Here is a 24,910-nt window from a genome sequence, read left to right as displayed (position 1 = left end):
GCGGACACGGAAAAAAAAAAAAAAAAAAAAAAAAAAAAAAAAAAAAAGGATATAGTTCATAAATTATTCTAAGTTGCAAAAGCCACATCCAAAACAATATGAATATCAGAATAAAAACCAAAAAAAACCCGGATAATAAAAATGCTAAGAAAATTCATGAATTATCTTTTCACATACAATTGTACCTTAGTATTAATATGATTATCTACTTGAATTAAAAACAATTACAAGTTTATAATCTTTACACAAACAAAAAAGTTTTTATTTCCTTAAATTTTATCTGCACGCCAGGGATTCAGAGACAATATTTTCATACTGAACTCTGTATTAAAGTGCAAAAAGTTTTTAATTTACAAAACTTCATAGAGGAAGTATAAAAAAGATACAACTTTCAGAAGGACAGAACAGACTTATAGTTACTAGAGGTGGGAAAGTGGGAGGAGGGTTAAGAGAATAATTGGGTAAGGGACACAAAGAGTAATTATGATTTGTAATGATGAACATGCTAACAACATTGATTTGATCATCACATACTATACACAAATACTGATAGTCAACTCTGTACACCATAAATAAAAAATAAATTTAAAAAAGAAATAACATTATTTCTTAATTATTCTTTACTAAGAAACTTTGCTAGAAACCTCATCCCTACATCTACTCACATAGGTAACCTTAAAAACAGTTTACCAAAACATTTAAAAATTAGAAACAATCTAAAAGTTTAACTAATGGAGGGTAGGTTAAATCCACAAAATGAATATTACATTCATTCACTATAAATTGTATTTTAGATGACTACAAAACATTAAGAAACAATGAGTTACTAAACAATATAATAATATTCTTGTTGAAAAATAAAAAAGGAAGTTTATGTATAAAGACTTTTAGGAAAAGCTGGATGGATTAGATGCCTAATATTAAGTGTAGTTAGTCTCTGAATGATAGGACTGCAGGCAATTTTTACTTTGTATTTTTTCTTTATATTTTTATATACTTCTTATATTGTCTGAATAACAAGCATGTGTTTGTCGTTATTGGTTTGGAAGCTGGCCAATACAGGGATTCAGTCCTGGACCTTGGTGTCATCAGCACCATGCTCTAACCAACTGAGCTAACCAGCCAGCCAAGTATATTATTTTTATGACTATAGAGATAGTAAGATATTGTTAAGATATGAAAGCCCTAAGTTACATCTCCAGAGTCCTGAGATCCTGATTAAACACTGCAGCACCCTTTCACCCATTTCACATATTGGGTTCTTCAATATTGTTTGATGATAGGGTAGCTTGGTTAAAAAAAAAAAAAAAATCAAAAACATATATAAAGGAATACGTGACATAAAATGATGTTTTCTACAAACTGTTAGCTAAGTAGGCAAATTATAAAACTTTGTACACTATGGTCCTATTAAAATTAAAATGAATTTAAATCTTTTATGAGAATTTAAAAATGTAGTTTCAGTTCACCTGTTTCTAATATTTAATCAAACAGGTACTTCCTTTGATTTTAAAAAAGTTTTAGAAAAATTTAAAACCTACAACTAACAAAGACATTTCTAAACATCAAAAATATATAGGTTTAGTCATAGTCTATCAAGAAAAAGAGATACTTCTATTTTAAATTAGAAGCAACATTATCTAACATTTTTTAAAAAAATCTTCAGCAGATGAAGTCAGTTTATGATAACATATATAAAATAAATAATGCAGTATTAAAATAAACTATTTCATTTCTTTGGGGAAAAAAACACAAAAACAAAAACCCTAAACCCTAAAATTCTAAAGTCATTTTATCTCTACTAAAATAGTCAATCATGCAAAAGTACTTTTATACTCAACATGCATGCATTACACGTAAGTGATGTAAGAAGTAAACACAGCCCCTGCGCCCAGTACTAAACGTTTTTTGAATACAATAAGCAGTTCACTGTACAGTCTGAAACTTCTTAAAGAATAGTTTGTCTTTTTACTTACATGCAATAATATAAGCTAGCATGAAGTTATAAAAGGAAATTGTGTAACAGGCAAAATCTTCAAAATTCCACTTAGTCTCTTCAGTAAACCTTTCTCTACAAAGAAAAGGTTTACTGAAGGAAATTCATACCTTTTTCCATTACACCTGCCATTTTATAAACTAAAGTATTTATCATCAGAGAAAGGAATATGAAAGAATGCCTACATGGTTTTTGCCTGTGTCACGCACTATTTTCTCCTTGATATAGTTTTAAAAGTCTAGCAGGAGTCAATGGCAAGTTCAAAATAGTTTCTCCAAAATAAGTTGAGTCTCTCCAATTAATACTTATAGGTCTAGGGCCGACCCTGTGGCGCACTTGGTAGAGTGCGGCACTGGGAGCGCAGCAGTGCTCCCACCGCAGGTTCGGATCCTATATAGGGATGGCCGGTCCGCTCACTGGCTGAGTGCGGTGCGGCCGGTCACAAAAAAAACAAACAAACAAACAAAAAAAAACTTATAGGTCTAAAGATGTTTTTTCATGTGGCTGTTTTTAAACAAAAAAAACAAACAAACAAAAAAAAACTTATAGGTCTAAAGATGTTTTTTCATGTGGCTGTTTTTAAGTTTGATTCACAAAATAGAAATGAATTACTTCTTTAAGAGAGGTGCTATAACTGCATTTATACTTTTGCAGTATATTGGTCAAGATAAAACATAGTGAAAAGTACATCCAGGCACCAAAACCTACTGTCACCACTACCCTCCCCTCTGGCCTTCCCTCCTAAGAGCAGCCAAGAGGTTTTTTGTTTATTTGTTTTTGCAGCTGTTATTGTTTGTAGCTGAATTAAGATCACAGAGCAAAAACTATTAGAAGGGCTTTCCTACTCACTGTATTTAAGGATTCCCAAACTAAGAAATGTAAGCTGGATATTAATTGGTTACAGCTATAATACCCTATGAACCAAAAATAGAAAAATTTATTCTCTTCTTTCTTTTGAACACATTTCTATTATTTTTAATTCCAAGGCCAATCAATATTCCTTACATTTTAGTTAACTTTTTAAGGTTTCAAAAAAACCTCAGTATCTTTCCTTCACCCTTACCCACACATTTAAAATGATTTTCTACTTAATTAGTAACACATCCTAAATTATATTAAAATAAAATTTAATTATACAACAGACAAAGTTTAAAGTTAGTTGCCCCTTTTATAAAAATAAAAATAAAATTACACAAAAACAGAATTAAAAAATTTTTTTTTCAATATCGGTAAACAAAAATTATAATAGTCAGAATCTGCACTTACTCTTTACCCCTTTCTTCCCCTTTCGTTCCTTCTTGTACTGTTCCTTCAGTTTACTTATTAGTCCCTGGTCTACATCCCAAACCTCAGCAGTTGGGGAGAGGTCATCTTTATCTACATGCAGCACATTATTAAAAGAAAAAAAATCAGCAGTTGGCAATGCAAGCTATTGGCAGTAAAGTGTTTTAGCTTTACATAATCATAATAAAAAAGTATTAATAGCATATACTCAAAATACTTTAAAGGTGCAGTCTCAGTTTTAGTATTCATAACTCAAACTCTAAATGCCCATGTCATAAGTTTCTAAACATTTAGTACTAATGACAGTTAAATGGTGCTTCATTTTTCTGAATCACAAATTGGAAGGTTATTATTGTTTCAATGGTCTGATACTAGAAATCTAATGTTATAAAAAAATGATCACTGCAACTTTATAAAAATGTTAATTAAAAAATTATTGAGTCAGCATCATAAAAGTAAATCAATGAATTACATGCAAACTACCCATAAAAGTGCAAGCTGGAAAGGTCAGTGTCATTTCATTGATGAAAATATTCATGCACCTTCTGTCACACTGATTCTGCATGCACAGGATAACTGTACTAATGGAGAGGTATTCTAATTCAATATAATACATACATATAGTTCCAAAATACAATGTCTCAAATAATCCATACAAAGGATTCGGAAAATCCCACCTCTGCACCCACCCCACCCAAATAGCTCCACATCTCATTACTTTCTTTCATTTGTCTGCAACTAGGATTAGCCAAACACATACACGTGCACACACACACACACACACAATAAAACAAAACTCAAATTCCACTGAAGAATTTTCTTAGAATTGAATTTTTTAGGGCAAGATAAAAGCAGTGATAAGCATGCAGTGAAAACATACATTCCTGTACATCTGCTAAAGATGACACTTCAGCTCTTCTAGCTGAGTACTAAGTCAATATTTGTTTAAAGTAAATAATTGTTCCTGAACAAAATGTTCCTCATAGTAAACTACAGGGAAAAGAGCATTAAAGAGGCAATATAAAAATAATTATGTCTTTTATAATTATTTTAAATATTGAGGGTTTTCCCTTCATTTAGTTTGAAAACAGTCATGCTATTAGAAGTTTAATACTTACAGAATAACAATGAGGAGTTTATGTAAGTATGTAATTAAATAAAAACTATACCAAAATACATAGGCTAAATTAATCAATAAGAATGAAGAATAAAATTTTAGAGAAAATGAACTTGTTAAATTTTTGATAACTCAGTATATTCTGGTTCACAAGTCTTGTAAGTACTCTCGGCTTCACTGACTTAATCTATAAAGTGGACATTTTTTTCCTCTCTTTTAACTGCTATATGTAATAAACATAAGAAATTATCATATTTGAATGGCACACAGAAATTAAAACATTCACTGTACCTTGAGTCTGTCCTAGTCCAATTGTCATTTTTTCTCTGATAGATCTACCTATGATCATAGGTGATCAGTATGTAAAAAGCTAAATCCAAAGCTTTAAATTAATTATACTTCAATTACTTGAAACTAGGTTACTCAAGAATGAAATTTACATGAAAGATCATCTGTCAAATCTGCAAACTGTAATACCATTTGTAATATAGTTGTAATACTGATTTAAAGAGAAAATTCACTTGACTTGTACTCTAATCATTAAGTTTCCTGAAAACTATGCTATATCAGGAATCCCTGTCAACTTACTGAATATACCAAGAAAAATGTGATCTAAAGAATTAGTCATCTGCACTCATCTGAATGAATCCAACAATTCTTGTTTTCAAATACTTAAACCAAGACAAACTGACACATTTTGAGGAAATACTTTTTAAACCTCAGAGAGGCAAAAAAAAAAAAAAACCCCAACAACCCAAAAGTGGTATAAACTCTGTACAGAAAATTAGGACAGAAAAATTTAATAAGATGAACAGTTTTAAAAAGATTTTTATAGAGAGAATAAAGCTATGAATGGCTCTAAGTAGCAAAAGAGAGCAAGGTGAAAAAGCAAAGGGAATGAAAAAAAAAAAAAAAAAGCTTAAGGAAAAAAAACAAATATTACTTGCAAGATAACCTCAAATCCAGAAAGCAAAGGTAAACTCAAGCAGTGCAAAGAATAGGTTGGTGAATGCATAAGTGCACAAACAACATCCTGAAACTTGCCTGGTAAGTAACAGCTGATTTGATATTGCTTACAAGAGACAGATTAAGAGCAAAAGGGAAGAAGCAGCATAATCTTCTACATATTAATCCTGTTTTAAAAATATCTGGGGAGGCGGGAAATACCAAGAAATGAGGTTGAGTTAATTACTGAAATACAAATAACACAAAAAAGTTGACTCCTGGCAACTCAAAACCACGAAAACATGAAATTCTACTTCAGTAATTCTGATTAACCAAAGCAGAGGAATTATACAAATCTACTAACTATACAGCATAAATTTGCAACTAACTTTATGCAAATATTCAACACTGTATCCACTGTATTTAAATATAAACATTCAGGTCCTATAAATTTCTAAAGATCAGTTGCAAAGGGTAGGAGAAAATACAGTCTCCATGACAGAAGCAGCAAAATTAGAAATGCCAATTAATATTTCTGACTGTAAGAACTACTAAATATTACTAACATTAAACACAGACTACTTAATGTAGATAACAGGAAAAAAGGATTAAAAAGTTTTCAAAAAAGCAGTGGTTTCATAAGATAAAAGGATTCAAAATCAGAGATAACTGAGCACCCTGCTAGTATACCGCCCCCCCTCCCCCCAAAAAGGGATTATCTATTATGGGTAAGTACTCGGGTATGTTTCATTAAGAGGAGACTTTCTTTTTTAAGAATCTGTGATCTTTACCCAATACTTTAAATCTGAAAACTACCATCTTCCCGTTTATAAATATATTCAAGTTTTTAGGAAATTAATATAAAGGAGTGTTTGTATATCAATCCCCTTTGTTTTAGAAAAAATGAATATGATACCTCTTGAGTAGAAATGATGAACTTTAGGAACACTGCATAAATCCTCTGTCAGTTTTCATTTCTTATGGAAAGAAACTACTTAAACCATTTTGGACTTAAAAGAGTTCTTTCCCTTCATCAAGAACTTAAAATGCTTTAAAAATAATGTTTCAGTCTCATCTGGAAGGAAGAGACTATTGGTTACTTTCATTTACACAAGAAGATATAGGTCACTCTCAAAAATTGAGAGTCAGAAGTAAATAAAGTCACTCACTAATTAAGTCTTCTCTTGAAACTGCTCTACAGTCCATAGTCTTCAGACAGAAGGACCAGTCATAAATAATGTACTTTTATTAAACAAATAATGCCATTTCATTCAAATTAAATTCCTGAAATTTCTGTTTATCCTCTTGACTAAGAGTTCAATTTCTAGCAAATTCAGGCTAAGGAAACAGGAATGTGTGCCAAGATTTAGCTAAACAGATGTTCGGTAAATTATTTTGATCATTTTTTTTTTAATGAAAATAATCTAAATGAGCATCAGTAAGGCCCTGTTTAAAATCATAGCACATATTGACAGAACATTATGCAGATTAAAAATGATGCTGCAGAAGGACCATATATTAAGTGAAAAGTATGTGTTACAAATAAGCAAATAACAAAATCTTTTGTTAATTAAATAAGTAAATATATATATAAATATACATATATTTATATAAATGTTAACCATAATTCCTACATAGTAGCATTACAGGTGATTTTTTATTTTCTTCTTCACATGTATTTGTGGGTCGAAAATCTTCTAAAACTTACTTGTATTATAAAAAAGTTATATATCTATATAATTTATATATTTAATTATAAAATTATCAGGAAAAAAATAAACAATACTTTCAAAATTATTAGAAAAAGATAAGGTATTTTCAGCATTGAATGGGCTGCACAGAGAAGCTAAAAGAAAACTTAGATACTTTTACTGTTTCTCCTGAGCAAGGCTAATTCTTAAGCAGGTTAAACTTCTAAAATAAAGCTATTTAAAAACAGTATGAGGGGCTGGCTGTTTATCTCATAGAGCGTGCTGTTATAACACCAAGGTCAAGGCTTCAGATCCCCTAACTGGCCAGCTACCCCCACCTCCCAAATAAATAAATAAAGTATGCAATTCAATGGTTTAAAAAAAATGTTTTTTAATAAAATAATAAGTACAATGTAAAGTATAGAAAGTAACTGTGGCATCTTTTTTTATGTTTTTAATTAATGTGCCTCTTCTATTTCCACTTAGGAGAAGAGTGAAGTGAAGGTCTCAAAACAATGATTGAGAAGTATAAACAATGAAAAAATAGCAAAATTCAAATCTTTTAAATACTTAATTCGTTTTTATATCAAGACAGTCAATAAGTATACTATCTATTAGGTCTTGTCTCTCCCATGAGCAATATTCTGTTTTAAGATGTAAATAAGACATTTTTTAAGTATAGTGGGTTTCCTATCACACCAACATAGTTTTTTAAAAATCTGGTGATAATTCCTCTTGCTAGTAATTAAGCAAGACTTTGATGTATTAAAGTAACCTTCTGTGCTGATAACACCAAGATCCATGGTTCAATCCCTGTACCAGCCAGCCGCTCCTCTCCGCCCCCCAAAATTAAATTATAAATAAAGTAACCTGCAACAAAGCTCTGTAAACATACTTTGAGTTCTACCTACCAGATAAATTTGCTGATATTAAATAATTTTAATAGAAAAAACATACTACACATCAGCTACTACCTTAAAATATATTTCACACTTTTATTTTACTTTTTAATGGAGTTTTTAACCCTGTATAGATAGAATTATTTTCTCCTTTTTAGTTATGGCTGTATTATTACTAGCATTATGTACTATTTCCAGAGTTTAAGCCCTAACATTCCCACACTAAATATTATATGCAATAAAGTTTAATATCTTCATTAAATCTTGCTCAGTATAGAGCTATAATTCAAGATTAGTAACTTCACTCCTTCCTAACAATAAGTAATACCATATGTGCACACTGAGAGTTAAGTCTATCTGAAACCTAGATTACCAAATTAAATAACAAGAATATTTAAAACTGAATACACGCTTATTAAAAAAAAAATCTGCTAAGGGGGAAGGAAATGGATTTTCAAATTGACTAAATGTTTCAACTTCAAATTAAGATAAATTTCAAAAATCAAAATCCATCAAAAGCCATATATTAAACAGTTTAGTCACCAAATCTAAGTTGATGCAAAATATCCTGATATTCTTCAACACCACTTCCCCGTCTCTCAATTTAAATGCCACCATACATTCAGATACATGATACACACATTCCACATATAGTATTTAATAATAAACCATTTAAGAGCTAGATTTCATCCCACCCCCGTATTTCTTTATCACCTTACCCCATTCTGTGCCATCCCCTGAACTCCGTGCTTCTCCAGCTCCTTCACCATCTTCAGCAGTCACTAAAAAATCAAATTCTTTCAGTGCTTCCTCAGTATCAGGATCATCAGTTAGGTCAGCAGCCAAACCTTCATTACCTATCTGTAAATAAAACATAAGCCAAGAATTATTTTTATCCTAAATTTAAAAGGAGTCCTTTAATACTTTTCACTCATAGGGATATGGCATAGTGACTATTATGAATTCAAAGCTGTGATAATTATAATAGTGCTTTACCTTTCAGAACAAAAAAGGAAAGGATCAAAATCTCTATTTACCCAATAGACAGACTATGTTACTTACATGTATGAATATGGTGGAATGGTTGAAAACTGCTTTTGTAGACTGGGAGCTTTTGAGTAATATTGTCATTTTTTCCACATACTATAAAAGCTCAAAGTACCAGCACTGAACCTATACCCTTTTTGTTACATACTTAGAATACTGAATACCACTCTGATCATCACAACTGAATGACCTACTTTATTTTTGCTCCTATAACTAATCTCCATCACTACTAAAGTAAATAAACCTGTTTCTTAGATTATGAGTGAAAGTAAATTTTTATTAATCCTTACTAAAGAACAAGAATGTTGATACATATTTACAATCCACAGATTACTCCCTCACCCAGGGTGGGAGTATCCCCTTTGCAGCTTCAGTTAATTTAACACTTGTGTACTGTAAATGAAGAGTTGGATTCAGCAGTGATTCTCAATAGTGGCAAGAGGAGAAAGGGTGTCAGCTTTTTTAAAAAAGTTTCAAAACCACTGTACTAGTCCTATAAAATCAGACTCTTTCTTGAATACTTAGTGAATAATACAGCAAATAATTCCTACTACATGTGTGTAATTCAATAAGAGCTGACAACTGAAAGTGACATGATAAAATAATGATCAATCACTCCCAATATAACAATACATCTCAAAAATTCCTATTTCAAATACATGAGTGCATTAAGGTATTTCAGAAAGTTCACAAAAAACAAAATTGAAAGATAATATGAATCTTTCCATGAACTTTTTGAAGTACCCTTGTAAAGCTAATAAAAACACACAATCTGAGGGGTTAGCTCTGTTGGTTACAGCATAGCCTTATAACACCAACGTCACACGTTTAGATCCCCATACTGGCCAGCCACCAAAAAAAAAAAAAAAAAAAAAAAAAAAAGAATATGAAATTGAGTTCCTACTTTGTGTTTATTCATCCGATGTTTGTCTTTTCCTTCTGGGATGCCTTCAATCATGTCATTTTCCTCTTCTTCATCACTGTCATCAGCATTTTCTAAGAAATTAAATGTCTCAAGAACATCACCCGAGGGCCTGTAGGAAGGTGAAAAGATTAATCCAACTATTCTAACCGTTGATTCTAATATTTCTTTCTGGTCCCTATTTTTAAACAGTACTTGAAGATAGCTATAGAGATTCAAATGACAACCTGCTTACAATGTATTGCTGCTATGGTTTGAATGTCTGTTCCCTCCAAAGCTCATGTTGAAACTTAATGCCCACTGTAACAGTATTAAGACAGTGGGAAATCCAACTGTGGTATTTTAAAGGCAGGACCTTTAAGAGGTAGCTGGATCATGAGGGCCATGCCTGCCCTCATGAATGGATTAATGGGTTATCATGGGAGTAGACTGGTGGCTTTATTTTTATTTTTATTTTTTTTTCCTTTTTGTCTTTTTTACTGACCGGTAACGGGATCGCAACCCTCGGTGTCGCGCCCGTACCGGGGACCGGCAACGGGATCGCAACCCTCGGTGTTGCACCCGCACCGCGCTCAGCCAGTGAGCGGGAACCGGTCTCCACATGGGATCCGAACCCTCGGCGGGAGCGCCGCCGCACTCCCAAGCAGCGCACTCTCCAGTGCGCCACCAGGCCGGCCCAGACTGGTGGCTTTATAAGGAGAGGAAGAAAACACATTAGTATGCTCTTGCCCTCCTGCCATGTGATGCCCTGTGCTGTTTCAAGACTCTACAGAGTCCCCTCCAGAAGACAGCCCTCATCAAATGCACCCCTAGACCTTGGACTTCCCAATCTCCAAAAATTTAAGAAATCAATTGGGTTTTTCTTTATAAATTACTCAATTTCAGGCATTCTGTTATAAGCAACAGAAAACAGCAAAAAATCGCCTAAAGATTTTATTCAAGAAAGGAATGTTTGAAAGATTTACGTTCTATAATTAAAATAAAAGTGATTGTTCTTTGTTAAGTTTCTTCAAAGTTAATTCTCCAAAATATTTCAGGTAATTACTGAAACAAAATAAAATTCTATAGTATCAGAGACTCAAATGTGTTCATTTCTCAAAATGAAGCGATCATAATCAAGCAACTTAAACTTAATATTTCTTATAATTACAACCTCTTGTAGCTTGGCCCAAATGTTTGAGGACTAAAACAGTAAATACCAAAATCAATCAGGCAACCCAAATTAAAAGTAATAGTAAATCAGATATACAATATCCCAATCCATTTCACAGATTTCTTATCTAGAAAAAAGGATCCTTAATCTATTAATGAAATACTTTCAAGTCTTTCAGAGCAACTTATTTAATAGATAATAGTGATAATCTATTTTATCCACTTACTAAATCATTTTTAAACTAATTTGATTTCCTCTATGTACAATAAAAGTGTTTTCATATAGTTGTTCAAATGTCTAACAATAAAGGCAACAACAGAACAGTAGAAAATTCAGCTGAACAAAGACTTCACAATGAAAAGTCTCTGCTCCTACAAACTAGCTGCATGAATTTGACCAAGTTACTTAAACCTTCTGGCCTCAATTTCTTTACCTGTAAGCTGTGAGGTTTGATCTAGATGATCTCAAATGTCCCCACTAACACCAAGAGTGCATGGTAAGAAAAAGAAAAAATAATCTAAAATTCAGGGTTCTCCCCACCTCAATTGATTTCCTCCATTAGTCCAAATTAAGGATATAAAACAACTCGGATAATTTTTTAACAGCATTTGTATATGGTTTGAAAAGATCTACTATATCCCCAATTCAGCACACTGTTTAAAGGAACTGTATAAAGACTGAATGCAGAAAGAGATGGTTTTTCCAAATGCAAATTAGTAAAAACAAACACAAGCCTACTACAATATCAAAACATACTTTTCAGCTTGACATTTAAAATATATCTTAGTATTTGGGGATTAAATGAAAGGCAAAGAATATGTTTGACAAAATTAGCATATTGATGACAGAAAAAAAATTATACTTTTTTTTTTTAAAGGTATAAGATTTTTGTTTTGAACTCTGAAAAACAAACTACTGGTGCCCACTGAAAAGAAATTTCTGTCTCTAAAGTGAGAGTTCATGTTTTTAGATTTTAAAAATTGTACTTAGTCACAATAATACATGTACATGGCTTTTACAATTAAATAGAGCATGACACCTAAAAGAAAGAATTGATAAATCACACGTCTCCAAATTATAAACTTGCTCTTTGAAAGACACTGTCAACAGAATATAAATAGATGCCTACAGATTGGGAGAAAATATTTGCAAGTCATATTTGATGAAAGACTTAAATCTCAATAGTAACAAATAAAACAAAAAATTATTTTGGGGGAAATTATTCAAACAGACATTGCATCAAAATAATGTGTGGATGACAAGTAAGCACATGAACAGATGCTCAACATCATCAGTCTCAAGACTTAAATCTCAATAGTAACAAATAAAACAAAAAATTATTTTGGGGGAAATTATTCAAATAGACATTGCATCAAAATAATGTGTGGATGACAAGTAAGCACATGAACAGATGCTCAACATCATCAGTCTCCAGGAAAATGAAAATTAAAAGAACTTAGACTATACAAGGTCTGGGATTTTACCCTACTTGCATGCTAACAACCTAGCTTGCTATTGTTTCATGGATCCTGGAAAAAGTCATAATATTAGGTCAGAGACAAGAACTCTATTCCTCAGGGGCACAGGAAGTAGCAGGAGGATGTTTGCTCAGTTCCCTTGCTCCTCAAGTCCCACAAGGTGGCAAAGAGGGGATGAGGTAGATGCTGCACATGCAGTTTGTTTGAGTCACAGCTGAGAAACTCTGAGCTTAGGGACCGTGAACCTTTTATACTGGATAGTAAGCATGACTGCCTAGAAGACTGTCAATATCTTACAAAGCTGTTTATTATACAAGGGTACTTCAAAAAGTTCATGGAAAGATTCATATTATCTTTCAATTCTATTTTTTCATGAACTTTTTGAAGTACACTCAAATGAATATCCTTAAAATAGATAGTTAAGAGATAAAATCTCAAGACATGAGAGATTTTTGGAGGATTGTCTCCAAAAAACAAAACAAGACAAAAATAAGGTACTATTACAAACCTATGAGAATGACTAAAATTAAGGAATTAGGTCTGGAATGGAGTTAGCTTCTTATGAACAGTACAAAGAGACTAGAAGAGCTGCTAAGCTGAAGGATGAAATAAGGAGTCAGCCAGTAAAGAAAAGAAAAGAATCATCAGGGAACTTTTAAGTTAGCTAAGAGTAATTTGGGGTCATCAGCATGGTCAATAGATTTCTTGTTAAAATAAAGTTCTGCTATGAAACACTTGTGGGGAAAAAGGCAAATACTTGTAAATAATTTCACAGGTGTATAATGAGAAACAGTCCCCTGCCCTACTCTTCCCTACCTTTTAGTCCTACACAATAGGAACTATTTTCAAACTTTTTTTTTAGATTTCATTTGTTATTTACCCTGGTATTTCTTTTTTTTTTTTTGCACTCTCCAGTGCGCCACCGGGCCTGCCCTACCCTAGTATTTCTAAGTAACATGCTTAGCCTGCTATTTCTTGATGAAGAGCTAGTTCCCTTATAGTCTCAACCCATACCCACACTTCCTCCCCCAACAGTAATATAGTTACATCAATTTACTTTAGGCTATATTAATAGTCTGTGGTTACATTATAACAATGCAAATATTATTTCCATTTAAGTCATATCACAATGATTCTTTCTTCCTTCCTTTTACATTTGGTTTCCCTGAAATAAATGCCTACTGGGTTTTTTCAACTGCTCTGTTTTCCAAGGATGTTATCACTTACTCTTCCCCCCAAAATTTCCAGCAGAATCGTGTATCTCCTTTCAAAATTCTCAAACAAGCTGGCTCATAGGGCAACTGGTTAGAGCATGGTGTTATAACACCACAGTCAAGGGTTTGTATCCCCGTATCACATGGGCCAAAAAAACCCAAACAAAATCCTCAAACACATCAGGCAATGTATTAATTTCATATATTCTAAGAGACTTTCCTTCCACTGTTCTGTCCTCTTTCCATTCTACTCTGGCTACTCTCCAGGCCCACTACACAACTAAAACTTATTTTGTCTCTCTTCCATATTCCTTTTTTCTGGATCCTACACTTTCCTCCTCGATTTACTCTCTCAGATTGCTGAGCCATATCCTCCTACAGCTTCCTAAGAAAAGGAGAATGAGGAATAAATTTGAGACTTTCAGGTCTGAATGTGTCTTTATCCTATTTTCACTAGCAATACAGTAACTTGGCTCAGTATACAAATCTAAATAGAAATCACTTTCCCTCAGAATCTTGAAGGCACTGCTGTACTGTTTTCTAGCTTTGAATGCTAATTTGGTGCCTGTCTGAACCTCAGTCTTCAACGTTGTCTGATTTTTCTATCAGGAAAATTTTTAAAATTTCCTCTTAATTTTTAGCCTCTGGATGAATCTTTTCTCATTAATTTTATTAGAGTACTTGGGAAAAATTCTTTCAATCTGGAAACAAACATCCCTGGAAATAAATTCTGAAAAATTTTCTTGTATTTCTACTTTAATAATCTTTTCCACACCATTTTATCTGTTTTCTCTTTCTGAAATTCCTAGTCAGACACTGACCCTCAAAGACTGATTTTTAAATTTTCCTATCTTTTCAGACCTATTTTCTCTTTTACCTTTTCTGATAGAGTCCTTCACCTTATCTTCCAAGTTTTCCATGGAAATTATTTCTTTTTTTTTTGTCTTTTTTGTCTTTTTCCGTGTCCGGCAACGGATCGCAACCCTCAGTGTTGCCCCCGTACCGGACCGGGGACCGGCAACGGGATTGCAACCCTCGGTGTTGCTCCCACGCCTCGCTCAGCCAGTGAGCGGGAACCGGTCTGTATGCGGGATCCGAACCCTCGGACGGGAGCGCCGCCGCGCTTCCCAAGCGGCGCACTATCCAGTGCGCCACCGGGCCGGCCCAATGGAAATTATTTCTATCATATTTTTTCTTTCTATCAGCTCTGTTTTGATATCTGATTGAGCCCTTTAAAATAACATCCAATTTATTTTGTAGATTATCTTCTCTCAGTCCTCTCAGGAGAATAAAGTTTTGAAAGTCTTCTGCTCCCTGTCTTCTGTGAGTTCCTTTTTGTTTGTTTAGTTCCTTTGGACTTTAATTTTCACTCTAAAGTTTCCTTAAGTGTTCACATTTCAGTGAGGCACCAAAAAGCTAACTGGATATACAATGTACATGGGTGCCATGGTCTGAATGTTTGTGCTTCCCCACCCCCAAATCATATGTTGAAACTAATACCCAATGTGAGGGCATTAACAGGTGGCTCTGCCCTCATGAATAGGATTAGTGCCCTTATAAAAGAGGCCCAAGGGAGCTTGCTTGCCCCTTCTACCATGGAAGACACAGCAAGAAGCACAGTCTACAACCCCAAAAAGGGTCATCACCAGAACCAAACCATGCTTGGCACCCTGATCTTAGACATCCCAGCCTCCAGAACTGTGAGAAATAAATTTCTGTTATTTCTAAGCTACCCAGACTATAATATCTTGTTTATATTAGATAAGCAGTCCAAAAGGAATAAGAAAATGAGTGAGTTTTATCAAGCAGCTGGCTTCAATTTTGGGATACAGGACAGAGGCCCGGGAAATTCCATTGGCATATTTCAGTTGTCAGTATCATTAGGTCTTTTCTATTACAGGGATCAATTTCAATCACCTGCCTGAAAGGGAGATAAGACCCAGTGCCATCATACCAGAAGACAAATAGCTGAAGAAAACAGGATGTCACTGCTCAGCTGGAGACTTTCACATAACCCTCCTGTTTTCAAAATAACTCATCCTTCAGTTGTTTTATTTCTTAAGAAATCAGAAATCATTGGTTCAACTTTACCAGACACTATACTACTACTCTTTGGGGTAGGAGAAGGGTGTTCAACCAGCTGCACAGGATGAAAGGATTTGAGATTCTGCTTCTTAAATAACTTTAAACCAATTCTCTATTCACGGCCACATCTCAACCTATAACTCCACCCAGTAACTCTAATTCCTTAGCCTTTGTGGCTTTCCTGGAATTCTGAGACTTGAATTGGCTTGCCCCTTTTCTTCATCCTATTGTTCCCCAGTGTACTTAAATTTAAGCTTTCTCAGGGCCACTAAATCAGTTGCCATTTCTCCATTTTCCCTTTGGCTCCCAAAATTCTTAAAATTCTCCCTATCTATGTCATGGACAGTATATTCTCTCATTATTTTTATATATTCATTTTTTGTCATGATGTGTTAATACATTTTAAGCTCCTCACAGCCATTTTAGCAGAATTTCTGGAAGGCACACAAGTAAAATGTGCCTTTCATCTATCATGTTAAAATGGACATCTCCATCTATGATATAATTTTTTTTCTTTGCCAGCTATTTATTTACTACCCTCTCTCATTCTAAAAAGGCAAACAATAAAAAATAAATAATATATCCAGAAGAAGGGAAAATAAAATGAAGCCAAGGGTAAGGTTGGTAAGTAAAAGACTGAAAGAATCACTGCATTTTTCTAGAAAAGAGCCACAGATTTGTCTCTGAGATTCTAAACAGTCAGAGTAAAAAGAGAAAGGGAACAACAAGAGCTTCAGAGGCAATCAGACAAATTACTAAGAAGTGGCACAGCTTTTCCCAGCTATAAGATCTAAAAGAATTCTCTCTCCCAATAATCCTCATAGAGTAGGTGTTTTGTGTATGATGCATTATATACCCACAATTCCCTCTACCATAAATCAAGAAATATAACAATGACATTCACTCATAGAATCTAGTAAATACTACTCTTGGTGGGGGTCACATCTCAACTAGATACATGAAATTTCATAATAGCTAACACTTATACAGCACTTACTATGTGCCAGGCATTGTTGTAAGTGCTTTAATTTGTTTCTTCCTCGCATCAACCCTATGATCCGCATTTTACAAATGAAGAAACTGAGGCACAAGAAATTAAGGCACCTTGCCCAAAGTCACAGCTGATAAGAGGTGTAGTCACGATTTAAATCTAGTCTGTCTTCAGAATTCACATTTTTAACCATTAGGCAAACCATTTCTAACAACAGGAATCTAAAATTTAACATTCTTCTACTGTGGACGTACATTAAAACTGCTTTGAATTGAATTTTTCCTGTCATAAATAAGAATGTAATAAACAATTGTTTTGCCGAAATCTCTATCCAACTATTAGATCATTTCCTTATTTCTAGGGGTTTTCAAACGACCCTAATAATGACTCAAGCATAACACACTTACATTAATTAGAATCAGAAAATGTAAGTATATTCTTTAAGAAGGAAATTAGTTTTGATTAAAACAACTATTACCTAAGTGTCCATTGACCGATGACTGAATAAAGAAAATGTGGTATATACATGCAACAGAATATTATTCAGTCATGAAAAAGAAGGAATCCTGTCATATGCGAGAACTTGGGTGAACCTTGAAGACACTATGCTAAGTAAAATAAGCCAGTATTTACAGAAAGGTAAATGCTGCATAATTTCATTTATGTGAGGTATCTAAAGTAATCAAACTCAAACAGAAAATAGAATGCTGGTGGTCAGGGGTTGGGGGGGGATGGGAAGCAACTCATGGGTTCAATGGGTATAGACTTTCAGTCATACATGATGAATAAGTTCTAGAGATCTGCTGTAGAACATTGTGCTTACAGCTAACAATACTGTGCTGTACACTCTATTTGTAAAGAGGGTAGATCTCATGCTATGTGTTTTTTAACCACATAGATGACAAAAAAAAAAAAATAGTACAGTCTTCATTTTGCAAAGGCAAGATGCTTTACAATGAGAAGTTACAGTCTGTCATGGACCTTTAATTCAGTTTCAGGTGTGGTACATCAAACTGCATTACTCTGAAGAGCTTATTTCTCAGAAATAAAGACCCCAAATCAAAGGCTAACTTTAAACATGTTTGGATAATTGCATAATGCCATAAAATATATCTAAGGTATGAAATAATGTTAGTATATAAACTGTACATATTAACTTCTTAAGGTCTAAATGAACTCATTTGTTTTTTTCCATTCTCTATTTTCTTGGCCTTACTTACGTTACTCAAGGTAACATGTTGTGCTAAAAAATGAAAAAAGTTCTACCTGCTTGACCTCTTGCATTTATCAAGTTTGTATTAATCAAAAGTATACCTGGTTGGGGCCAGCCTGGTGGCGCACTGCGCAGGTGCACCGCTTGGGAAGCGCAGAGGCGCTCCCGCCAAGGATTCGGATCCCACATATAGACCGGTTCCCGCTCACTGGCTGAGCGAGGTGCGGGGGCAACACCGAGGGTTGCGATCCCGTTGCCGGTCCCGGTCCGGTATGGGGGCGACACTGAGGGTTGCGATCCGTTGCCGGACACGGAAAAAGACAAAAAAAAAAAAAAAAAAAAGTATACCTGGTTGACACACAATAACAAGTGTGGATGAGAATGTGGAGAAAATGGAACCCTTATAATATTGCTGCTAGGAATGTAATAGGACAGCCATTTTAGGAAAGACTTTGGCAGTTCCTCAAACATATTCATTATTCTAAAACATGGAACCAACCCACATGCCCATCAACTGGATAAGAAATACAACAATATGTGGTATATCCATAGAACAAAATATTGTTTGGCAATAAAAAGGAATAAAGTACTGACACATGCTACTATGTGGATGAACCTTAAAATATTATGCTAAGTGAAAGAAGCCACTCACAAAAGACCACTTATATAAAACATCCAGAATACAAAAATCTATACAGGCAGAAAATAGATTACGAGTTGCCTAGGGTTCGGGGTAGGGGAGAATGAAGAGTGGTAGCTAATGGGTATGGGGCTTCTTTTTAGGGTAATGAAAATGTTCTAAACTTAGATTGTGGTGATGGCTGAACAACTCTGTGAATATTCTAAAAACCATTAAAACATATTCTTCAAATGGGTGAATTTTATGGTGTGTGAATTATATCCAAGTAAAGATTTATTTTTTAAAAAGTATATCTAGTAGCTTTCTGAGTCCAAACACAATACAAAGCCTTATTTCTTTCACAGAGTGTCTAAATAACCATTGCACATTCTAGTGATAGATAAGCATATAATTTATTGAAAATACTCCAGCAAAAATTTAAAAATCAGGATGTTAAAACAGCTCCGAACTACATGCAATTAGCCTCAAATCTGAATTTCAATTCTGCACCTGTTTCAGAACTATAGCCATTCTCTAGTCTCTCTCAAACTCAACATAGATAAATTTAAATAGCACTTAAATAGAAATTTTATTTGCCCATGATGGGGTGGGGTGTTAAATCTGAACTCTACCTGCTTTAAAAATTGTTAACAGTAGTAACAAGGAGCTAAACAGATTCATAATATTATAAACAATGTTAACCTACAAGTATAAATCATACCTTTTGATTTCTTGGCCTTTTTGCTTAGGAGATTCACCTCCATTCAGGATCTGTTCTAAATTCTTTGTTTCTACTGATCCATTTGGTTCCGAATTAGATAGTCCAAGTAATGACCTTACCCGCTGGGACCGTACATCTAATATGGTATCTGTATAGCCTACTTCCTGAAGATACCTATAAGAGAAAATTAAAAATATTAAATTTCACTTACTATTAACACCTGCCAGACTCAAAATCATATCAAATGACTTTTACAAAAACCAATAATCCTACAAAATATACTCTTCTTCCTTTGTCTCAACATCTTTCTTCTCTACAGACTAGTTCCAGTTGTAAGAGAACAATGCTGATTACAAATCAAAATTTAAATAAGAAAGTATATACAGTCATCCCTTGGTATCTGTGGGGGACTGGTTATAGAATCCACCTGCAGATACCAAAATCCATGGATGCTCAAGTCCCTTATATAAAATGACATAGTATTTGCATATAACCTACACACATCCTCCCATATATAGAGATTTTTTGGCAGCTGGCCGGTATAGGGATTGAACCCTGGATGTTGGGATTATCTCCCATATACTTTAAATTATCTCTAGATTACTTATAATACTTAATACAATGCCAGTACATCACTTCATGCACAGGGATTCAACACAGTACTGAGTGCATGGCAAATTCAAGGCTTACTTTTTGGAACTTCGTGGAATTTTTTTCCCCCCTCAATATTTTTGATCTGCTGTTGAGTGAATGCACAGATGCGAAACCAATGGATATGGAGGGCCAACTGTAGTATTGCTAACATTGATTAAGGGCCAATTATCTCAAAATCTAAAAAGCCCTAGTGCTTTAAAAAGTTTTTAGGAGTTGATGAGGGTGACGGTGGGTGGGTGGGTGTGGGGGTGTGTGTGTGTTTAAAATATCCAATGAGTGGTAGAGAATGACTAGAACTGAACCCTAGAACAGTGACATGCTAAATTTAAAAGTGGGGTTCTTAACCAGAGATTAACGAACAGCTTAATTATCTTTTTAGGATCTAAGATCCCATAGCATTCCTCTAGTCCTGTGGTTTTCAAACTTTCTCTGTATCTAAACCAGAGTATTTAACCTAGGATTTAGGAAAAGAAGAAAAGGGCCAGATCATAATATATGAGGGTACTTCAAAATGTTCATGGAAAGATTTGTATTACCTTTTAATTCTATTTTTCCACAAACTTTCTGAAGTGTCCATGTAGAGATAATGAGTTGAGAATGGCTTTATGTGGCAAAGTATTTAAGAGGCTAATGAAAGATGCTAAATAGGAGCCTTAAATACTGCTGGCCTTAGAACAAAAGATGTTTAGGTGAAAGCTAAAGAGAGGAAGACTAGTTAGGACATTAACACAGCAAGAAGTAAAAAATGGAAAAGAGGAGAATAAACATGAGAAAAATAAGCAAGACACAATCTTTATGACTTATGCACAAATAAATGTGACAGTAGAAAGAATAAAAATGTAAGAAGTTGGACAACTTTCAGATTTCTAGCCTGGCTGTCAGATGATGGTTCCATTCAATGACATGGGAAATAAAGAGTCAGAATCAAGTTCATACGATACCTATCAGACAACCACATTATGTCTATGAAAAAAAAAATCAAGTTACAACGTTTATTAAGCACACGGATAAGACAGGTCAAAAGCTCAGAAGAGACTGAACTGTGTATACAGATTTCAGTCATTAGTCTTTGGTGGTATTTAAAGTCACCCAGAGAACAAGCATAAGAAGAGAAAGCCTGGGAACACAAGCATCTAAAGGATTAGAAGAATAAAAGAAACTCAAAGAAAAATGAAAAAAAAAAAAAAATTAGAGGAAAAAATAGCAGAGAGTAGTGTCAGAGAAAGCAAAACTAAAAGTTCCAAAAAGGAATGAATAGCTAATGTAAAATGTTTCTTAGAAATCAAAAATGAACCAAAAATGTCTCTTGAACATGTTTGTAATAGCAGCTTCAGAGAAACATCATAATGATAAATAGACTACATAGCTGAGAAATGAACAAGAAAGAAAACTATGGAGATAAACTAACCTTAAGTTTGGCTATAAAGTCAAAGGGAAAGAGAAAGGTAAGAACAGACAATATAAATCCAGGCAATGGAATTAAGCATTTATGAGAAAAATACTGTGCAACTGATTTCTATACAGCTGTCCCCACTCTTCTAAAAAACACGATCTTCTTTTGAGGGAACCAAATCCCACCACACTCTAATCATTTGATCTGAATAACTGCCAAGATCTTACACAACCCAGGTGACAATGATGGACTCACTGGCAGTTATTTTATCTAGTACTTCTCAGAAATTGTTTTGACTGAAATAGCGGGTCCCCTGCCATATGGGAAAAAAGTGGTTTTCAGCAGAAAAGAATAAAACTATTACAGAGAGGAGAAAACCAGAGAATAAGGATGCATCCTGTGTGTTTCCAATCTCTGAGATTTCCTCGAGGCTACCCCAGCTCTTGACTTCCTGACACTTGGTTGTTCAGCATTTCTTTCAATACCATTAGTTCAGCATCTTTCCAATCAATAATCTGTTCCTTTGTTCAACTTTGAGTCACTTATAACAGTGCAGATTGATAAATACCTTTTAAATGGAACATTAGAAACTTAAGTAATGAATATGAGGTTTAAATACATTCACAGAAAGAAAAGCAAAAAGTTAAGGGAGTTCTCACCTGATAGCCTTCATATTTTCAGTGAAGTAGGGACTGAGGTGCTCTAATGAGAGTAAGGGAGAAAGGGCTGAGATGTAGCAAAAGTTGAGAATATTTACTAAGGATAATGGAAGCTGGAGGAGATCAGGGTTAAGAGAAAGGCTCTCTGCAATATTTGGACAGGAAACCATGAATACATAATAGCATTCACATGATTCTGTAATTTTTCTCCAAGAGTTAATTAGTAATAAAAGCAGCAAATAATAAGACTGAAATAGGGCGGGGGTTTTGAAGGAAGGTTTAGTAAAATGACTGGTGGGGAAGGAGTGAGCCGTGGCCAGCAAGAAAGCTAAAGGTATCAGAAATGGGTGAAGGATCATGGGGTCTAAGCTGGAGCTAGGAAAATAGTTATAAAACAAAACCAACCATATGCAGAAGATCTAAAGAGGAAAATGAAGTAGTCAAGGTTCTAAGATCAAGGTAAGGTCAAAGGGCAAATAAACTGGAATGAGAGGTGGAATACATGATGATTTTCCATAGCATGGAATATTCCAGAGGTAGAACAGTTCAAGGATCTGACCACACTTCACAGAGTTAGTGAAGGTAAAAATGTCCAGGTTTGAGAAGGATGAATAATCCTAAACTACCAAGGATATCAGCAGAACACAAGTAACAAAGTTTACAAAATATAAGGAAAAGAACGAATAGATGAAAGACAACAAACAGGATTTGTCACAAAAATACTTCCAACACACCAAAGAATTCAAACACAGAAAAGTTCCTCAAAAACTTAACTGAAAGGAAGATTCAACAAACCACTTCTGAAAAGTTTCAGACGACTAGCTAAAATTCCTTCTCTAAACCAGCCACATCCCCACTTAAAAGAGAAACCAAATGTGTGAACTTTGTAGTGACAGGGATGGTCTAGAAGACTAAACTCTATCTTGCTTTTTTCTGGCCTTTAAGTCATCCAGTCTTTAAGACAATCTTCCCCGCAAATAAGAAAACAACATCACTCTGAAAATCAGAGGAAACAAACTTTAAAAAGATCTAAACATCTGAAAAGCAAAAAAGCAGCAATATGAAAAAGATACACATTGTCCAACTACAATTAAGTAATTTTTTACTTGCAAACTAACTCAATATAAGCACTTTCATACCTAGGTACTTAAAGAAGGCTGAAAATAAACCATTACTCACTGTCTTAGCAGCTGTCTGCCTTGCTTCCATGTTAACTGACTATTCTGAGGTGCTGCTGGAGTCTCTGTGTCTTTGGTTTCTTCTAAAAATGAAAAAAAAAAGTTTCACATACATTATTTCAACTCTTGAAAATACTGCCAAGGCTTCCTTGGGAATAAATTCCCATAAAAACACACCTAAATATTTTACAAGGAACAGAAAAAAATTAACTTTTATTGAGTATTTATTGTAGGCCACCCATTTTTTAATGTTTTTGTCCCAATAACCCAGTCACTCGGGTACTACCCTCCCCATTCTAAAAACCCAAGTGTACTTTATTACTGTCAGGGATTCAAAAACCAAAGGCTCAGGCTTTGAGATGAAATGTTATTAGAGTTAATATTTTTTAACTACTAGAATTCTGCTGAGTTGAATGCCTTTGAAATTAAAAGGCTATTTTACACAAGCTACTCAAAATCAACAGTTAAGGTATTGGACATATATGAAAATAGTGAATAATTTAATTTTGAGTCAGAACTACTAGAATTCTGCTGAGTTGAATGCCTTTGAAATTAAAAGGCTATTTTACACAAGCTATTCAAAATCAACAGTTAAGGTATTGGACATATATGAAAATAGTGAATAATTTAATTTTGAGTCAATATCAGTAGACTTTAAACCTATATCACAAAACTTTATATGTTCAATTTCATTTTTTAGAACTAAAAGTTAAACCAGAAAATAATTTTTACTATAGGTAAAGAGTCACATTTTATTCTCAGATAACAAAGTATACGCATTAAAAAAGTTTAATAAACAGTATAATTTCAGGTGAGTTAAGTTCTCAACGAGTATCCCTACAGTAGAATTTAAAGCCATTTATTGCCAATTATTATAGAAATATTCTCCCATAAATTCCCATTATTAAAATAAAGACACAGTGAAGAAGAAAGGAGCTTAGAAGATCAACCCCATAATAAATGTTGAGAACTCTTAGAATAACTCACAGTTGTTAGGCTCCTTGACTACTCCGAGTCACTTAATATTTATCAGTAGTAACGTGAATATAATCTGCAGGCACTATTTCTCTAACCCAAACAATGCCATTATTAATATCTTTTTATCCTTCCTTCAAACATAAACAGTTCTCTCATTTCTAGTAATAATTATTTCATTCTTATAGTCCCCCTGCTTGTTTTTCTATTTATAATTTTTCTATTTGTAACATTTTATTTTTTACATAACCATCGTAGAAAAAAACATTCTAATGAAAGAAATACAATTGCCCAAAATCTTATCAAGAGTTAAAAACTGTTTGCACTTGATATATACATGACTAAGACAACTCCCCCCCTTTTTTAAAAAAATGGGCCAATATGTATACTACACCATAATCTGCTTTTGACACTTAATGTACCCTGAATATTCTATGGCCATATAGATAACATATCATATAAAATGATTGCATAATATTCTATAGAAAGTGTATACCTATCTAACTTAACCAGCCCCCTAATGTTGTAATTAGTTTCCATTTTTTCACTATTAGAAATAACGTTGCTAATGATATTCTTGAAGTACATCATAATTCATGCTCAATGAATTTTTGAACATGCCCACATAACCAGTACCTAGAAGAAACAAAACATTATCAGCATCCTTGTACTGATA

At 33.8% G+C, this 24,910-nt stretch overlaps 1 protein-coding gene across 3 annotated transcripts in view; it reads right to left on the bottom strand.

The window, feature by feature from the left end:
* The window catches only part of STRN3 (striatin, calmodulin binding protein 3), a 104,837-nt gene that overhangs the window by 30,937 nt on the left and 48,990 nt on the right, over positions 1 to 24,910 (bottom strand). For 2 of the 3 annotated variants that reach the window (XM_008567153.1, XM_008567154.1), the window contains exons 4-7: positions 23,261 to 23,342; positions 19,376 to 19,549; positions 9,884 to 10,013; positions 8,652 to 8,793 (exon numbers count right to left, since the gene is read on the bottom strand). In XM_008567153.1, the coding sequence (XP_008565375.1) occupies positions 8,652 to 8,793; positions 9,884 to 10,013; positions 19,376 to 19,549; positions 23,261 to 23,342 (528 nt within the window). Of the gene's footprint in view, positions 1 to 3,262; positions 3,374 to 8,651; positions 8,794 to 9,883; positions 10,014 to 19,375; positions 19,550 to 23,260; positions 23,343 to 24,910 lie in introns of all 3 variants that reach the window. The other variant, XM_008567152.1, reaches the window with a different exon arrangement.

This window comes from Galeopterus variegatus, unplaced genomic scaffold (assembly GCF_000696425.1).
Source record: "Galeopterus variegatus unplaced genomic scaffold, G_variegatus-3.0.2 Scaffold299, whole genome shotgun sequence".
Taxonomy (NCBI): Eukaryota; Metazoa; Chordata; class Mammalia; order Dermoptera; family Cynocephalidae; genus Galeopterus; species Galeopterus variegatus.
This window is presented reverse-complemented; position numbering and strand designations above follow the sequence as displayed.